The sequence below is a fragment of the Chionomys nivalis genome, chromosome 1, assembly GCF_950005125.1.
Source record: "Chionomys nivalis chromosome 1, mChiNiv1.1, whole genome shotgun sequence".
NCBI classification, from domain to species: domain Eukaryota; kingdom Metazoa; phylum Chordata; class Mammalia; order Rodentia; family Cricetidae; genus Chionomys; species Chionomys nivalis.
In genome coordinates this window covers 144574372-144592178 of record NC_080086.1, presented here as the reverse complement: position 1 = coordinate 144592178, position 17807 = coordinate 144574372, and the positions used below count along the sequence as shown (strand labels likewise).

Here is a 17807-nt window from a genome sequence, read left to right as displayed (position 1 = left end):
TCACTTTTTAACACTGCATTAAGCTAAAAGAACACTACTTTTCAGCATGGCTTTATTGCAAAGATGGGCCATCCCTTTAACCTCCCTCCTCTGATTTTGTCTTCCAGCCATTTTCCCATCTAATCAAGGGGGAAGGCTGTTCCTTTCTGAGGCTCTGTAACTGAACACAGGGGTCGCTGTTGAGTAGCACACAGCATCTTTCCTCCCCAGGGTGAAGTATCTATAGCTATACCTGCAAAGGCTTCTATAAATTAAATGGAAAATGTTCAATGTGTGTTTATGTAATAAAATAGTGAACTCGAATCAACAATGGGCATCAGGTAAACGTATCCAATACAATTTACAGACATAATTGAAAGCATTACAGACTAATCAGACATCTAAAAGAAAAGCATGCTCGAGTGTAATGTCTGCAGAGTCATTAGTTGGCAGCCATTCTATTACAATCACACATAATGTCCGTGGTGCCTTGAGCCTGTGCCAATGACAACAGCATAAATTTTGCATCTCATTTCGGTGGTCATAAAATTAATGATCAGTTAAAAAATACTTCTTTGTAAAAGTTATTGCGCAAAGAAAAGACATGAATGTGTCCCTGTTATGTACTCACAAGGATAATTATGGGGTTGTTGCTCATTAATACTGTTTCTTGTTTCCCTAGAAAAGCATTTGATTTATCCCACAACTTTCAAAAGTTTAATTAACGATACAAAGTTAACCATCTAAAAGACAATGATCCAAGGCTTCCCCATTCCTGTATTTTAGTGGCAACTTCAAGGCTTAATTGTACCACAGCAGCATAGGACCCTGATAACTACTTTGAAATTTATAATGCTGCTAGCCATCCCTTTTCACATGGCTTTTAATCAATTATCATTTTCTTAAATGCCTACAGACGCAGCCTACAGCGACTGCATAGACATGACCTCTACCACCACTGAAGGCATTCTGCCCAATTTATCGCCTATTTTGTCAAATACAACCCTACTTTAAATATAATCAGATAATCAGCCAAATATACCTAAAATTTAGAGCCTATTTTATATACATATTGAAATATCACTTATATCCATAAATATGTAGAGCTGCTAAACTTAAAGGAAATTATAACTAAAATACAGTTTAGAGAATAATCGTTCTCTCACAAAGAGCATCAAGGACAAAATCTGGAGAGATAACTCCAAGTAAAAACAAATTAATTTCTAATTCTCTATCAGTTAATTTAACCAATCCAATTTCTCAAGTAATAATATACAGTGAAACATACAGAATTATGCATTTACTTTGTAGTTTCTTAAGGTAAGTTCAGTTTTTAAGTCACTAAATGACAGAAGATTTTCCTCTTATTCTTAGAAGGCCAACTTACAGCCAACAGGTAATAAACATAACTCACACCAAACTGAGGCAGAGATTCAAAATAAGGCCATCATTTCTCTGAGACTCTTGGAAACAGGCTCTACCATTACGGGCTCCATTATCTCAAACATGCTTTAGCACACTTGTAAAAGCATGAGGAGGGAGGGACGGTAGAATGGGACTCCTTGAGTTTAATTTGCTCAGATTTCATTATGGAGTTAACTTTCGATTGAAAATATACTGTTGGGAAGGGTAAGGAAAGGAAATTAAACCCCAAGACTCACTCCTCCATTATTCTGACAACTCCACAAGGACACACTAACGCATAACCCCTCTTACCTAACAGTCATGCTATTTTTAAAAAATGACCCATTAGCAAGCTTAGATAATACAGATGAGAAGGCCAAAAGAAACTGCTTTCTAAATAAATCTGTGCATAGTTAACAATACTGATAGAGTCTTAAGGGCGAAATCTATTAAATGTTTTCACAATTAGAGGGAAGAGAAATGCTACAGGGAAAGGTGAGAGCCCCGGAGCTGTGGCATCTAAAACAATCACGTGAAACACCAGATGCTGGCCAGCGTGCAGCACTCAGCCGAGTGCACGCCTTAGTATGCCTAGCACAGGAAGGGAAGGAGGCAGGGAAAGAAAAAAGCTAGATACTAGCAGTTACGAAACTGAAAAACATTCTCTTGAAATGGCATCCCATTTAATATCTACTTCTTTTAATGACTTAGACATTTCTAAAATCTTCAAATCTGAACTTCTGAATCAAGATTAACTTCAATCCTCTTGAAAATAAAGTTACACTGGTGAATACACACTGGACAGTACTTACTGAACATCTGCTACGTGTTACATTATCTTATTCCAATAAATCTATAAAAGGAGTAATGCCAAAATCATTACTGAGACTAATACAAGGTAAAGATTTCACCAAAGTATAACTATTTGTCATGGACCTAATATACATTAAAATTCTAGCTAATGCTCAATTATGAACAGTCTTTACAAAATACCAATGTGTAAACTGCAAAAATAATTATTTTAAGTCATTTTAAGAGACCTGTGATAGAGAACAATTAAAAAATAATTATGCTATGGGTATGATAGTGTACATATGTGATCCCAGCTTTTGGGAGGCAGAGGCAGGAGAATCCTGAGCTAAAGGCTGGCCTGGGCTAAAAAGAGAGGCCCTGCCTCAATAAAAAATTTTAATCACACAGCATAATTCCAATGTGTAGAGACCTTGAACCTATAGGATTAGGGTTCCGGAGAACACTTGATAGTATCAAAACCTATTGTAACTAAGAAACTAACATTAGTTATCTGTCTTGCTCAAGAGTTCCACAGTTACAGGAACGTTTTTACTCTAGATGAATAGGCAATGTTTCTACTGAGCAACGGGGACTATACCAAGTAAACTATGTTCTGCCTAGATTCAAATATTTCTTAATAAAAATTAAAGCATTTAGATAAACAACTGATAATTATTCTAAAGTTAATAACTTCACAGATCTATTCAATGGGGAATCTGTGCTCAATTATATAAGAAGAACCTTAAAAATCAAATAAATGGGAAGGGAAGTTTTAAAACAATATGTTCCTTTGGAAATAAATATAAATCACAGTTAACAGTAAGCCTCAACATTTAAAAGCCACTGGAGTTAAGCAAGCTATTCTCATGAAATGTCAGAATACCAAATGAAATCTTCAAAGATCTATACAGTCTAAAATTGCAACTATCATATCAATTTAACTAGTTTTAAAGAATGAATACTTCAACCTATAAAGTCTGCTTTGGTAAATCCCAAGATGTGAGATTTTCTACACTGCAGGAGAAGGAACAAAGAAGGAAACAGACACCTGTGAACATTACAGAAATTAGTAACTATAATTATAAATGAGTAAATCTCAAATTATTCATTTTAAGAACTATTTCCCTGAACCTCTTTTTCACAATAATAATATTAAAATTAACCTATCACTGACTTAACAAAGGATGTGAAACAAGAGTACACAGGCAAACCCTGTTTCTGCTCACTTCACTGTGTTCCTATAGCAAACAGGACAGAGAAAGGAGGAAGGGGGGGGGACTTCAAAACACAAGAAAATGCCCTAGATGTGCAGGGGAAACCATAAGCAGGACAGTGGCATCAAAACAGGACTGAATTCATTCAACATGGAGATCTTTTAAAGATGCACGCTGGGTAATCAGTTGGTAACTATTAAGTCTATGTCCTTTCCTAGTCCTAATAAGCTACAAAATAGTCCTTTTAGAACAAAGCTGAATGTATCGTGAGGCTGTGATGGCATAAAATTACTCAGCTTCTCATATTTCTCCAAGGTATACATCTAATTTATCCACGGGCTTACTTTGTGCAGGCATTCTTGGTGATTAGTTAACTCAATACAGCAGGACTGAGATGCAAATGACTTATTCAGAGGAAAATGATTATGGGGAAATCTCTAAATTCCACATTATTTGAACTCTTATTCTAGGCTCATTTTTCAATTTCTATCAAATACTATACAAACTTGCATTCTCTTTGGAGACAAAGAATGTGTCTCGGTAATGTAATTTTAATATCCACACACCTGAACAAGTTCTAAAACAGAATCCCAAAGGGAAAGCCCCCGCACTATTACTAAATGACATGCAATTATACAATGGCTTCCCATTACCATGTCTTCTTAGCTTAAAATTTTTTAATGTACAAATAATTAAGCCACAATAAGAGCTCAATAAATTATCAGTGCAGCAAAATACGCCTTTGAAGACAAGCTAAGATATGGTATCTAATACTTCTTCACAAATAACTCACTGTGTTAGAAAAATCATGATCAAAATGTACACACTCATCTTTGTATTCACCTAAGGAAATGCAGCAGGATAAGCCCACAGTTCAGATTCCTTGCAGCACAGAACTGTAAGTTAGAAAGGAGGAGACATTTTCCTGCTCTTAGCTTTGATCATGCTTACAGCATCTCAGTACGGCAAATCCTCTCCTGGTCCACATAGCTCACACCGGTCCTGACAAGCAAAATGTCACAGAAACTGTGACTTGTTGGGAACTGACCGGGTGTGTGGTGCTAAGAGCTTGGTGTCCTGGGGTTGTGGCTGTCCTCTCAGATAAATAGGGATCGTTATTGGGAGCCAGTAAAAGGGTGCCACACTGTCTTCTTGCCCACACTTAGAAACTAGTTCCACAGATTAACAGACCTCCCAGTGCAGTCTTCGCCCTGACATCCACAAGCTGAAGGTCATGACCTGTGAGCTAGCACCGTGAAAATAAGGACAGTACGCAAGTCCTCTCAAGGAACTGGAAATACGAAGGACCTGGAGCTTCCAGTGCCTTCCAATCAACAGCCTTTCGGATCTAAAGCAAACTGTCACCTCACCTGCACTCCCGTAGAGTTCAAAAACAATGAAACCAAATTCCTATCTCTAAAGTACATATTTATTCAAATCAAAAGAACCAAAATAAAAATAAGGATCAGCATTTGAAAACATATTATTCATGCTATCAAATAAAATTTGTAACTATTTTTACTCAGCCTTTAAAAACATGACCTAAGGGCTAGGAACATAGCTCAGTGGTAAAGTGCCTTCTAGCATGTGTAAACCCTGTGTCCCATCTCACGCCACAAAAGCATGACTCATGATCACCCAGCCTATGTTCACCTACACCCCCATAAAACAATCTCTGTGGTGTGATACAACAGGTGACAGCTCACCTCTGCTCCATCTAAGTACTCTGTGTGCAACCGCAGGTACACGCCTGACTGTGTGTGCAACAACTCCAGGTACACACCTGACTGTGTGTGCAACAACTGCAGGTACACGCTTGACTGTGTGCAACAAATCCAGGTACATGCCTGACTGTGTGTGCAACAACTGCAGGTACACGCCTGACTGTGTGTGCAACAACTGCAGGTACACGCCTGACTGTGTGTGCGACAACTGCAGGTACACGCCTGACTGTGTGTGCGACAACTGCAGGTACATGCCTGACTCTATGTACAACTGCAGGTACATGCCTGACTGTGTGTGCGACAACTGCAGGTACACGCCTGACTGTGTGTGCGACAACTGCAGGTACACGCCTGACTGTGTGTGCGACAACTGCAGGTACACGCCTGACTGTGTGTGCGACAACTGCAGGTACACACCTGACTGTGTGTGCAACAACTGCAGGTACATGCCTGACTCTATGTACAACTGCAGGTACACGCCTGTGTGTGCGACAACTGCAGGTACACGCCTGACTGTGTGTGCAACAACTGCAGGTACATGCCTGACTCTATGTACAACTGCAGGTACACGCCTGTGTGTGCGACAACTGCAGGTACACGCCTGACTATGTGTGCGACAACTGCAGGTACACACCTGACTGTGTGTGCGACAACTGCAGGTACACGCCTGACTGTGTGTGCGACAACTGCAGGTACACGCCTGACTGTGTGTGCAACAACTGCAGGTACATGCCTGACTCTATGTACAACTGCAGGTACACGCCTGACTGTGTGTGCGACAACTGCAGGTACACGCCTGACTGTGTGTGCGACAACTGCAGGTACACGCCTGACTGTGTGTGCAACTGCAGGTACACGCCTGTACTTAGATTGCTCCCACTAACAAACATAAAACCTTAAGGCTATGAAATGTATAGGATTCTAGATGCGCTTCTTATATTCCTCTCAGCAGGGGGAGCTAGCACTCCCATCTTGAAGGTCTGAGCACACAGTATGGAAATTAAATTTTTGATCCCAACTATAAAATTTCAGAATGTTAGATTATCTATTGAAGATCTCCACAAAAGAAAGTCATTTCAGATTTGAATTTACCTTTGTCTTGAAATTCCTGAAGATAGCTGCAAAATAAAGAAAATAAAACATTTAAATGTGGTTGAAAATCAAAGCAAGGTCTAATTAGTGGCAATAATTTAAATCTAAAATCTGTACTATAAATATACGTCTAGAGAAAAAATCATTTCTATCCTGAAATGACAATTCCAAGAGGCTTAGGAATTTATAACACATGCATTTTAAAAGATTTAAGTATGAAAGAGAAAGAATTTTTAAAAATCCAATAGTAGAACATATATTTTTAATATCTATATCACACTTATTTATTTAATGCAGTAACAATTTAAAGGATTTTATTTTGCAAGGTCTGATGGGTAGTAAAATCCTAAAATATGTCCTCAGGCACTCAAAATAAACACAGCATTTTGCTAGCATACTTAAAAAAAACATACAACTATAAACAAAAAGGGTACTACATCTGTGTTTAAAACTAGTATAATGGAAACATTTCTGTCCTTTAAAAACACTTAACATTAATAAATCAGCATGTAAAATTTAACTTCATAACAAACATTAATTACAGAGTTATTTCCGAGTAAGGAATTAGTAATAAAAGGTAAGTAACTTACACAGACTTCACATCTTTTATCTTCTTAATGAGAGATTCTCTCTTTTCCTTTGCTTTCTTGGATAAATTTTCCCCTTTCAGTGTGTCTGCTACAAATATTTCAATATCTAAACCATGAAATAAAAAAAAAGAAACAGGATACAAATTATAGAAAAGAACCATTTTTGTGAAGATAAATAGGTCAAAGATTATTTCTGCACTTAAGTGTTAATAATCCATGGTAATTATTTATCAGTCCAAAGCATAACAGTTGAAGTATGCTTCAAAAACTAAGTTGAACAAATCTGCTCACCACTTAGCTAATAAAATCTGTTATTCAACTGATGCTTAGCACAGCAAATGCTATTTGGATGTATGCCACCATTAAACTAGGAAGAAGAACACAAGCTTTAATAAACTATGGTGCCCCATGAAACAAATTCTCTTTTTTCTATAAAGCAAGTGGAAAGTGTTTATGCATGCGCTACTGTAGTTTTATAATTAAGTTGCTATAAGAACAAGTCATTTGCAATATTTTATAAAGAGAAGCTAAAATCTCTGGCAAGAGTGTGGTTTGTTTGTTTGTTTTTCTTTCAGTATAATCCACTTTCAGGAACACATAATATCTAAGGCTTAAAGAAAAAAATAAATCCTTTTTTTTTTCTAGTCAAGATTCCCAAACCACACCCTCCTTGCTACCTGCCCCACTCGTGCTGGCCACCCGAAAATCAAACGACAACCAGCTATGTGGTTATGTGAGCCCTTGTTTCCCACCTTGCTTTTAGTTACCTGGAGTACTATTTAAATAAAGAAGTGAAAAATGGGTTCTTCTATTATTTAAAAACGTAGTGTCTAGAAAATAGATTTCTATGGCTTCATATAATGCTTTCCACAGTCTCTTCTGAAATTGTAGTAAACTCCTAAATATTTGGTTGGCTAATTCTCTCTCCTGTAAAGTCCAAGAGATTGCTGGATGATTCCAAGATGTCCATTCTTATTGTTCATGAAATACTGGATAGCTTACACATATTTTATTTTCACAATTTCATGGCTCACTCTAAAATATCTCTTAAAGAATTACATTAAAAATTTAAACATGACTACAAATCACCCACATTTCGTACTGGAAAGACGTGTATCTTTCTTTTTATCTAACTACTCTGTCTCTTAATTTACGTTGGTAAAAATGATCAAAACATAATATTACACACAAATAATGAAAAGTGCAATAATCTCAACTGTATTTATTATGAACCACTAAAAACTTAATATATACAACAGAATGCAATCAATTTTAAATTCTTGATTACAAAAAGTATTTTTGCTTTAGTGAGGAATATGGATTAAGCTGTTACAGATTTATAAAAGTGCTTAATTTTTGCTAAACCAATAAATACAAGAGGAAAAATAAAATTACAACACAAAACAATCTCTTAGTAACTTCTAGTTTGAAGCCCAATAACAACAAATATGTTAAAAAGTTAAGTAACAGAATAAAATGAAAACAAACTGTCCTGGCTCCTCTTTCCTTCTGTGGCCTCTAAATTAAGGAGAAAACAGGCATGGTGAGAAGCCAGTGAAAGTAGGGCAATTTCCCAAGCGGGTTCAAAACAGTAAAACTTGAAGCAACAGCTTCCACCCACAGGAGCAAGTCTTCTTAGGACAAGCAAACTTTAGGGGAAGGAAAAGATCCTTGGCTTCCCTAGTATCCACACAGTGACTGTTTTTAAAAGGCAGACCAAGTGACAGCAGGCTTCTGCTGCTAGCTCTCCCAAACTCACCCTGTACTTGCAAGACTCAGGGGCACATAGACTGGTGAACAGTCAGTCTGCTTAATGTTATTTTCACTCAATGTTTGTCTTTAATTCCCCTTTCCACGAGTATTTAATTGCCTATTTTACATTTTCATTATGCAATCCCAGCTAAAACAAACAGGATCTATTTTCTATCTCCGGAAGCAATAACAAAACGAATTACTGCCCGAGTTATTTCTTTAAAAGGTCATTTCAGTTTTCTAAAAATTCAGAAAACAACAAGAAGGCTACATGCTCTATGCGCTGTTTCTTAAAAGCTTCCCCAATATGTTTTGAAGATGAGAACCCAAGCCTCTATTTTGAGAAAACATTATTAGGAAAAATTCGTATTTCTCGAGAAGAGGACTGAGTATGGAAAGCATCTATACTTCTAGAATAGTCTTTTTAATAAATTTATTTCCAAGTTTTTTCCTAGAAAAAGACTTTTAAGCACTTAGAAGGATTTTCCAAACATTTTTGGCTTTTTTTTATAATTCTCCTAAGAAATGCGGAGAAGAAACTGCTTTGTTTGTGGTAGTGTTTAACAAGAACTGTGCTGGAAAAGGCTGCAGTAATCTGGTTTATTGGTTGGCCACAGACTTGGTTAGTATTTAAGCTTTTGAAGTCTAGGGTGCTTCTTAAAATACACACCGCGTCAGAACTAGCGGATGGAATACGCTAGCCTGTCCTGGCAGCGATAGCGGTGCAGCGCAGTTCACCGACTTTGCTCCCCGGGGCTTTAGCTAGCTCCGGAACAGGGACCAGGGACCATGATGTCCTGGGGTGCCCCAACCCTGCCTCTAGATACCAGCCCAAACCTAGCCAGCCTTAAACCTCGAGGTTCTTGTCCACGTAGCTGGGAACGGAGAGCTGGGTGCAGAATGCTAAGCTTGGAGCGGTCACACCAGACAAATGGGGCTGGATCTGCGGCTTTGTACCTCAAAGCCAGAGTAATATTTCAAAAGCCAGCAATAAAACTCTTGGGTAAATCAAGCGCTCCTCTGGCTGGCTGAAAAAGAGATTTGAAGCTTTTTATTGTGCTCTAAATAGCCCTGCAAATGGTAACTTAGCCAGCCGCGGTGAGCTAGCAAGCCGCTGTGGCCCTCTTTCACCTTCCTTTAGGGGTCGTGTCCTTCTGTTCATATGTAGATTTCGCGGACTCCTTTCGGCCTGTAATTCGGGGAAATGTGGCAATTTGACAACAAGAAAAGGTCAGCCTGCCACTGGACCCGGGGACTGAGGTTTTATTTTACCCACCCGGCCAGCCACGGAAAAGCAGGATGAGAGAGGCTACTAGCTCCTTCTAATACAGCCTTGGAAAGAAGGTGCCACCAATGCAACAGATCCTATAGTGCCCCCAATCTCTTCTTATTCTCCAGTAGCCTCGAGGGCTGTAGATCATCACAGCCTGCTTCGAACAGCAGAATCGCCCTCATTTCCATGGGCCTCCAACCGCAAGTTAGCTACGGGAAAAGGTTATCCTAGTGAAAGTAAACGTGGTGGTAATGTTTGCTCCTGTTACACCTTAGCTTTGTCGAGAGTAAGCCTTCCAGTGGGAACAGCTGTAAAGATCTGGGGCAAGGCAGCTGGAAGATCAGATTTACAACTGCTTTGTACATAAATGTTAAGGTCTGAAAACAAAATTAAAAGATGACGTGTTCTGGCTCAACAATCCTAAGCAGTTAAGTCAGAGGCCACTCAGGAGACATCTGACCCCTGAGAGGCAAGCACTTAACACCCTACCCACTGAATGATACTTCCATTTTCCATTTTGTTTTCTTTTTCTTTGTACAAACGAACTCCTAGAAAAACTGCCACCCTGTCTTCCTCTAGAGTGAGAACAGGGATAGAACTCACTCTCTCTCTCTCTCTCTCTCTCTCTCTCTCTCTCTCTCTCTCTCTCTCTCTCTCTCCCTCTCTCTCTCTCTCTCTCTCTCTCTCTCACACACACACACACACACACTATGCTTTCTACCAACTTCCATGGAGATCAAATAGCAAAAAGGTATAAGAACAAAACTTCCAGTGATAAACTCCTCCAGGAGGCAATGAGAGTTCAGCACCTGCTCTCAGCATCCCCTCCACCACTACAGAACACCCTAGAAAAAGACCTGCAGCCCGGAGGTGGTAAAGGCCCTCCTCTCTCCACCTAGCACACACACCACCTCTGGATGGCCTGAATCTGCCTTTAGGAGAAAGCAAGGACTGGGATGACTCCACCACCCTTTGCTAAGTCCCAGACCAAAAAAATAACTGCACAAACCAATCCTGGCACCCCAAATGGCTTTACTACTTAATTCCACATGTTTTCCTACCTTGTGGTGTGAACCAGACTTTTGTGTTCTTTGAGCTGTCTGTCACCCAACTTAATGTCTTAACGTAAAGTCTATCTACACTTTCAGCTGCCATCAGAACAGAACCACACTTTCTTTCCTGTTAAAATGGGGAATGGACTGGCCAAACAGCTACCGGGGAAAATATAACAATCAATTAAACTGGGCACATGCAGATCAATGGAGCCAAATACCCAAAGTTGGAAACTGGTTAATTGAAAAGTTATTGATTGCTTTAGTCAATGCCTTCCCCTGGATTACCTTGCACTTTCCCACGTTACAGCTGAACTGCGGGCTTTTTAAACATGGAAAGAGACATGAAGGAGCACAGACCACCAAGTGCAACGGCCGAAGCGTTATCTGAGTTTTATAATCCAATCAGCTACAAAATTCTCAAAACTGGCTTTACAAGCTAAATGGTTTATTTTGATAAAAAGCTGAGCTGTTGAAAGATAAGCCTGGCCATCTTTCAACCTCTTTAGATTGATCTAATCAAAATCTTTTCACCACACATTTTCAAAGAAGCCACAGTGAGTAACACATTAGTCTGAGATTTACACTATATCCACCCACTGTTGGGTCACATCCATTGTAATGTGTTCAGAATGTGATTGAAAACGAAATGTAAACTCAGTGGAATGAAAAAAGATAGACTTGGCTTTAATTGAAAAAGACAAACTAAATGAATAATGAGTATATAAAACCTAGCCTATGCCACTTTTATCACCCATATACGACACTTAATGTTCAATTTATGAGAGACAACTGAACCGTGTTTCAAATCGCCAGAGGCTTTTCCTCCTCTGGCAGTCCTACCTTCTCTCTCCAAGTATGTCAAGGCGAATATCAATTGAGATAAACATACTTGGAAATCTTACAGCCCGCTCATTTTTTTCTTTAGTAAATTTAGAGGTTTTGAAAGAAACAAATGCTGATTAAGATTAGATTAACCAATTACATGTGCATAACATCAAGAGCCTTACTTAGTAATCCAAGGCAAAAACACTTTCAGTGGAAAGCCATGTCGAAATAGCCCCCAGCAAGAAAAAAGAAGGCATGTTACTCTTAGATAAATAGATAAATAAATTTCCTAATGGTACATCTTCACTTACTGATACTATTTGAGCAAGACAAAATTTCTATAAACTTCTGGTCCCTTGATATGCAAACTCATATCCCTATTTGTAGAAGAAAGTATCTTAGAGATGTCATAGGCTGATTTCATTTTCAGATCAAATGTTCTCTTAGCAACTTTATTCTCATTAGGTTCTGCTGCCAAAATGGGGCAGACTTGTTCTTGCTCTGTTGGACAATCCAGGTACTAAGAAGCAGGTGACGACTGGGGACTCAGTAGGTGGCACTCTTCCCTTTGCATACTCGGCCAATGCTCCAGAAGAAATACTAGATATACCATAAATAATTCCCATATGGGAAATAAAACCAAAGTGTTGACCAAATTATAAACAGGAATTGAAAGGGTGAGAAACAAACCATACTGTACTTGGCATTGAAAACATCCTACCTTGGTTTCAACTGAATTGCGTTCTTAATCAAGTGCCCCTAAAGGGATTATTGATTACACTGTGTGAAGGTTTAAAAAGAAAAATATAGTTCTGGAAATCCCAACAGGGGGAAAAGGCAATATTTCTAATCAAAACTGCCATCTGAACAAAAACTCAAGGTCACTTTGCTGAAATCATATAGTCACTATGTTACAGTTTATTCGATTTGATTCTAACTTTTTGGCGCAAAACTGATAGCTACTTTCTTCTAATACTAGTTTTAATTTCTTAAGAAGAAGGTAACACACCCTTCTAGCTTTCCTTTTAAAACATGTTGCCGTGATGTGAACGGAAGAGGAGTCCGAGTAACCCGACTGCAAACTCTGGCAAGCCCACATTTAAAGGGTGATTAGACAAACGAGAGTGGCAGGCAACACTCCCAGAGCTGCTCACCTTCTCGCCTGCCAGTGGAGAACCCACATAAATCAAGACCATTCTTGCTATTAGTCCTAGTCAAAATATTTGGGTATGGGGTAAGATTAAACGGCCAAGAATTGGGGATATCCTTTGGTTTTAATTATCCAAGATAAACCTGTTCTTCCATTGTTGGGGAGGGGGTCAAAGGTTGATTCAACAAGATGTTATATAAACTGTCCTAAAAAGAATAATTTAACATTTCTTATTTTCAAAAAATGTAGGCCTTCACTTTTTAGTATATCGATGCTATAGAAACTATAATTGTCCAAACTATGTTGTCATTTTTCAAGAATATTCCTGTGAGTTAGGAGTAGTAACTTAGTTTTGCATTTCCACACAGTGTTTTTAAAGAGGAAAAGAATGAGGAGGGGACAAATATTGAGATGGCAGCCTAAAGTTATGATCTGAAAGCAAAACGATGACAAAGAAAAGACATGATTACTAAAACTACATTTGAGCACCCATCTCCATAAAGCAAACACTTAATACATGTGACATATGATGACTTAGATAATCAGTGTATGGAACATAAAGTGAAATGTCACTTTTCTCTCTTCTGAAAGCAGGGGATTTTAAATTCCTGTAAAGGTTGGTTCCTCATCTAATTCACACTGTGCCACAAATTTTAAGAGGCTTAACTACTCATAAGTACCAGGAACAGTATCTCATCTTCAGTTTAAATAAGAATGCACTAAGTAAGCCAGCAATCTTTCTAAAATCCAACCAATTAAAACACTGCACTCTAATTTTACAATTCTACATTTAATCATGTGCTATCATCCAAAACACTTGAGTGATGGAACCATCAACGTGCATCCCAATAAGATTCAAGGGTGAGATAACTATGTAAAGCATCTAGTCTAAAGATGTTAATTAAACATAAAATCTTGACAATCATCTTTGAATACGTAAAAGTTGTTTAACGCCATGAAGAAGGCTAGCTCACTTGTTTAATTCCTTGACTATACACTGCATTGATGCATAAGCTAAAAACAGCTTCAAAAATAAAATGGAATGCAAACCTATAATCTGCAAACATTTATTGACTTAATATTTATTTTAATCCCTCATGCATTTTATAAAAAGTAAATTTCAAAAACTGTGCTCGTACAACCTCTAACTTAAAAGATGGCAAAATACACAGAAAGTTAGCATTAGCGGATAAATGTATAATTCTGAGCTTTGGTTGGCATGATACAAGAGAAAGTCACAGGAAGTACTTGCAATTTATTAGTGTCAGAGAATGATGGGTCACAGCCCTCATATCATACATGCTATGTCAGAAGCATAGCTGTGGATCCATGGGATAACTTGCTACTAAGGGAGCTGTTGAATTTTAAAAGCTAAACAGAGGTATTTTTTTAATTAAAAATAGACCTAGAATAACCTGGAAACACTGACGTTTCTGAAATAAAACACTTTTCTGATCTAATTATTAAGACCCTTTTGTAAACATGCAATTCCAGCACTGGACCCCCCCCCCCGAAAGTTAACTGTAATGAAACAAAACTGTCCTATAAGTGTTCATATAATGGAATAAACGCTTCCTTATATCACCATCTACAGGTCTTTCGTTTCTCTTAGTGACACTCGTTAATGACAAGAAGCATTTCTCAGAACGACATAGTACATCATCACCCTGCACGTTCAAACACAAGTCTGCATCCATACATGTATTTGCATTTTTCGATCATATTCATGACACAAACAACCCAAAAAGGTATTACGATGCTTGCTCTCACGGTGTTGCAGCAGTAACACTATTTCAATTACTACATTTTAGATGACATTGTTTCTTGACAATTAAAATACGCAACGTACAACATAAGCATCTAGGAGAAACTTTTTAATGCAGTTATCCATGATCAGCATCAGAAGAAATATTTTAGAAATAACCAAACTGAAACTATTCCACCTTCCAGAATCCTACAAGACAAAGTATATGATGGTATCCAAGACCATTAGGATAGGCAAGTCTTATGCCACTCTAAAAAGAAGTATTTTCTACTTTGTGCAGAACTATAGAGCTTTCCCTGATCCTCAGGTGGAAACACACCCCTCCGTACACCACTGACCCAACAGCAGATTCACAATAGCAATGAGGAACCACATCTCAGCTCCCCAAAGTTCCTATAAATGGGAATGTTAACGCGAAAAGGGGAAGATGAGGGTGCAAAGATGAAGTTCTTTCATCACATGATACAGGAAGTAGGACTTTGAACACATCCTTCCCTTTTTCACTGTAATAGTTACTGAGGCTGAAGGCAGTGGCCATTTGAAAATCGGGCAGCCTTCAAAAATGTAAACGTGTGACCTGACTGCTCAAGAAAATGGGGGCTTGGGAAATAGCACCTTTTCACTTCCTGCCTCTTAACACCTGCGGCCCTACACATGCACCCCTGCTGGCCGGTCGCTCTGGGCTACAGCTAGGACATTTATCTTCGCAGTTCTCACACAGGCATTCAGCAACATTTGCTGTCCATATCCCGCCCTCACTTTTCGGTCTTTAGGAAACTCTTAACTCTCCGGCTCTGAAAGGAAGATCAGTACATTTTGGCATACACGCCCACTCCCTTCTCGTCCGGTACCCCGGCACCCCGGCACCGCGATCCCCTTTCTCTGCCCGCCCCCACGGCCCGCAGAAGGTGACGGCTGAGCGCTTCTGTCCCTGCCGGCTCGCCGTCCCGCGCCCCCGCCCCCGGTGTCACCGCCCCCTTCCCCGCTCTTTACCTGCCAACAGGTTCCTAATTTCCTCAGGGAGCGGGCCGGGAGAGGAGGTGCTGCTGGGGTTGGGCATGGTTGTGACTGGGACCTAGACTCGCTCTGGCCGTCCGGGTGAGCACCGCGGGACTACGAGCCAGGACACGGCCAGGCCGAGACTCACAACAAGGAAGTCACCGGCTCTCCAGCCAGTGGTCGCTGGACGCTGGGCCCTGCCCCCGCCCGGGAGAATGGGGCGGGGCCGTGGGCGAGGGGGCGGGGAGAACGACCTTGGAGCCCGATCGCGCTTGCGTAGCCCTTGCTTTCTGAGTCCGAAGAAAGCGCCTCCAGGCAGGCCACGCCCACAACACCTCCGGGCAGGCCACGCCCACACATAGAAGGCGCTGGAGGCGGGGCCGCAGAGGGAAGAGAGCGGATTGGAGCCGGGTCACCTGACCGGGCCTTGAAGTGCGTCCGCGCCATTTTTGGTACTGGTGCAGTAGCCACACCTCACTCTTTCTCCAGGATTCCGGAAAATAACGTCTCCGCAATGCCTACATGTTTTCCTGTTAAGGGGACGTCTGATTAGTGCTCGTCCCCACCAAGGTTTCACCCCCTCATCTGGTAACCCACCAAGAAGTATCTACCCCACACACATGCACTAGCATGGCTCTCTTTGTCCCACTGATTGAAGGTAACAATATCCCCGTTTTCCGCCAGTCCTTCCTGAGAAACGGGGGAGCGTTCTGATTGGCCCTGACGTTACTTTTCTACCTATTCTGGGAGTGAATGATTCCCTAGCTCTGACAGAAGTTGTAGACATTATCCTTTTGGGGGCGGGCACCGGAAAGCTAAATTGGTGCTACCAGTAATCCACCCGTATCGCTGCCCACCTATAAGTATTTTATAATCTCTAGTAGTGATTATAAGAATAAATACATAAAAATCTGTTTAATTTGGTCAGCAAAGACTGAGCCTTCTGTCCTTAAATCTTACAATTTTACTCTAAAACTCAAAAAACAAGTTCTGGCCCTGAACTCAGGGATTCCACCTAGCGAGTGCTGGGATTAAAGGTGTGAACTACTCTGCTCGGCTTTTTTTTCTTTCCTGCAGCTTTCTTTAGACCAATGTTCCTTATACCTTACCCTGCTCTAGAATCACAAAGAGAAACTACCAACGTGTGGGTTCTCAACTCCTAGCCCAGAGATTCTGACTAAATGGAAACAAGTCTCTGATAAATAAATTTAAGCTGTGTTGAGATTTGATTTTGAGAACCATACTATTTCCTAATTCCTACAGAGTGAAATTTATAGTAAGTGTCATCCCCACCTGGAATTCTAAGCCTAACATAGAATAATAGTTCTATTAATATTTCATCAAAAAATGTCAGGGCTGAGGGATAGCTCAGAGTATGTGCTTTGCATATGCAATTCCCAGCACCAAAGAACAAATACCTGCATTTTTCAGAGAGTACTCATAAAAATTAGTACTCAAATGTACTATGATATTTATGTAATTCTCAAAGAGATAATAATAAACACTAATTTTAAAAGGAAAAATTGTAATATTTAGTTGCCCATGTCTTACAAAACAGCAAAGACAAAAACTTAACCACTAAAGTAAAGCATAAAAAAAAATAACAAAAAAGACACCTTCAAAGTGACTATTTAACTAAAATGGAATGGAAAATTCCACCCAGATGAGCAATGTGAAAAATTATAAAAAGATTACTGAAAATTAAAATTCTTTTTTGTCGAGTTTAAAGTGAATTTTGTTCTTCCAACTGGAAAAAAATTGAGAACTGTCATTAAACTACAAAGTCATTTCCTTCCTACATAGGAGACTATTTTATGGGCGGCTATGTTAAGAAAATTATTCCTCCCTTTATCCTATTTAAATAATTCTCTGGCTTGTCACATTTTTATAAGAGCCTCCAGATATCCCAGTCCTTTGTTGCCTTCAGATAGAATTGGTCACTTTTTTATTCTTATGTCTTATTTATTTGTGCTCAGCTCATTCCACAAAGGGATTGGGGCGATTTGCTCTGTATCAAATAGATAGCTCTCTAGAGTAGATCACATGGGCAGTGTCTACCCTGCTCATGATGACAAGTCATTCTTGTTAGCAAGAAACAAGAAACTGTCAAAATTGCCTTAAAACGTATAGCATCTAGTAGTCCAAATCAAAAGGGCAATATCAGAAAATGGACTTTTTGTATGAAACACTCTT

At 39.5% G+C, this 17807-nt stretch overlaps 1 protein-coding gene across 1 annotated transcript in view; it reads right to left on the bottom strand.

The window, feature by feature from the left end:
• The window catches only part of Skap2 (src kinase associated phosphoprotein 2), a 159589-nt gene extending 143765 nt beyond the window's left edge, over positions 1 to 15824 (bottom strand). The window contains exons 1-3 of the mRNA XM_057786131.1: positions 15609 to 15824; positions 6796 to 6901; positions 6206 to 6231 (exon numbers count right to left, since the gene is read on the bottom strand). Coding sequence (XP_057642114.1) covers positions 6206 to 6231; positions 6796 to 6901; positions 15609 to 15675 — 199 coding nt within the window. The 5' untranslated portion in view covers positions 15676 to 15824. The remainder of the gene's footprint in view (positions 1 to 6205; positions 6232 to 6795; positions 6902 to 15608) is intronic.
• Between the last annotated feature and the right edge of the window lie 1983 nt (positions 15825 to 17807).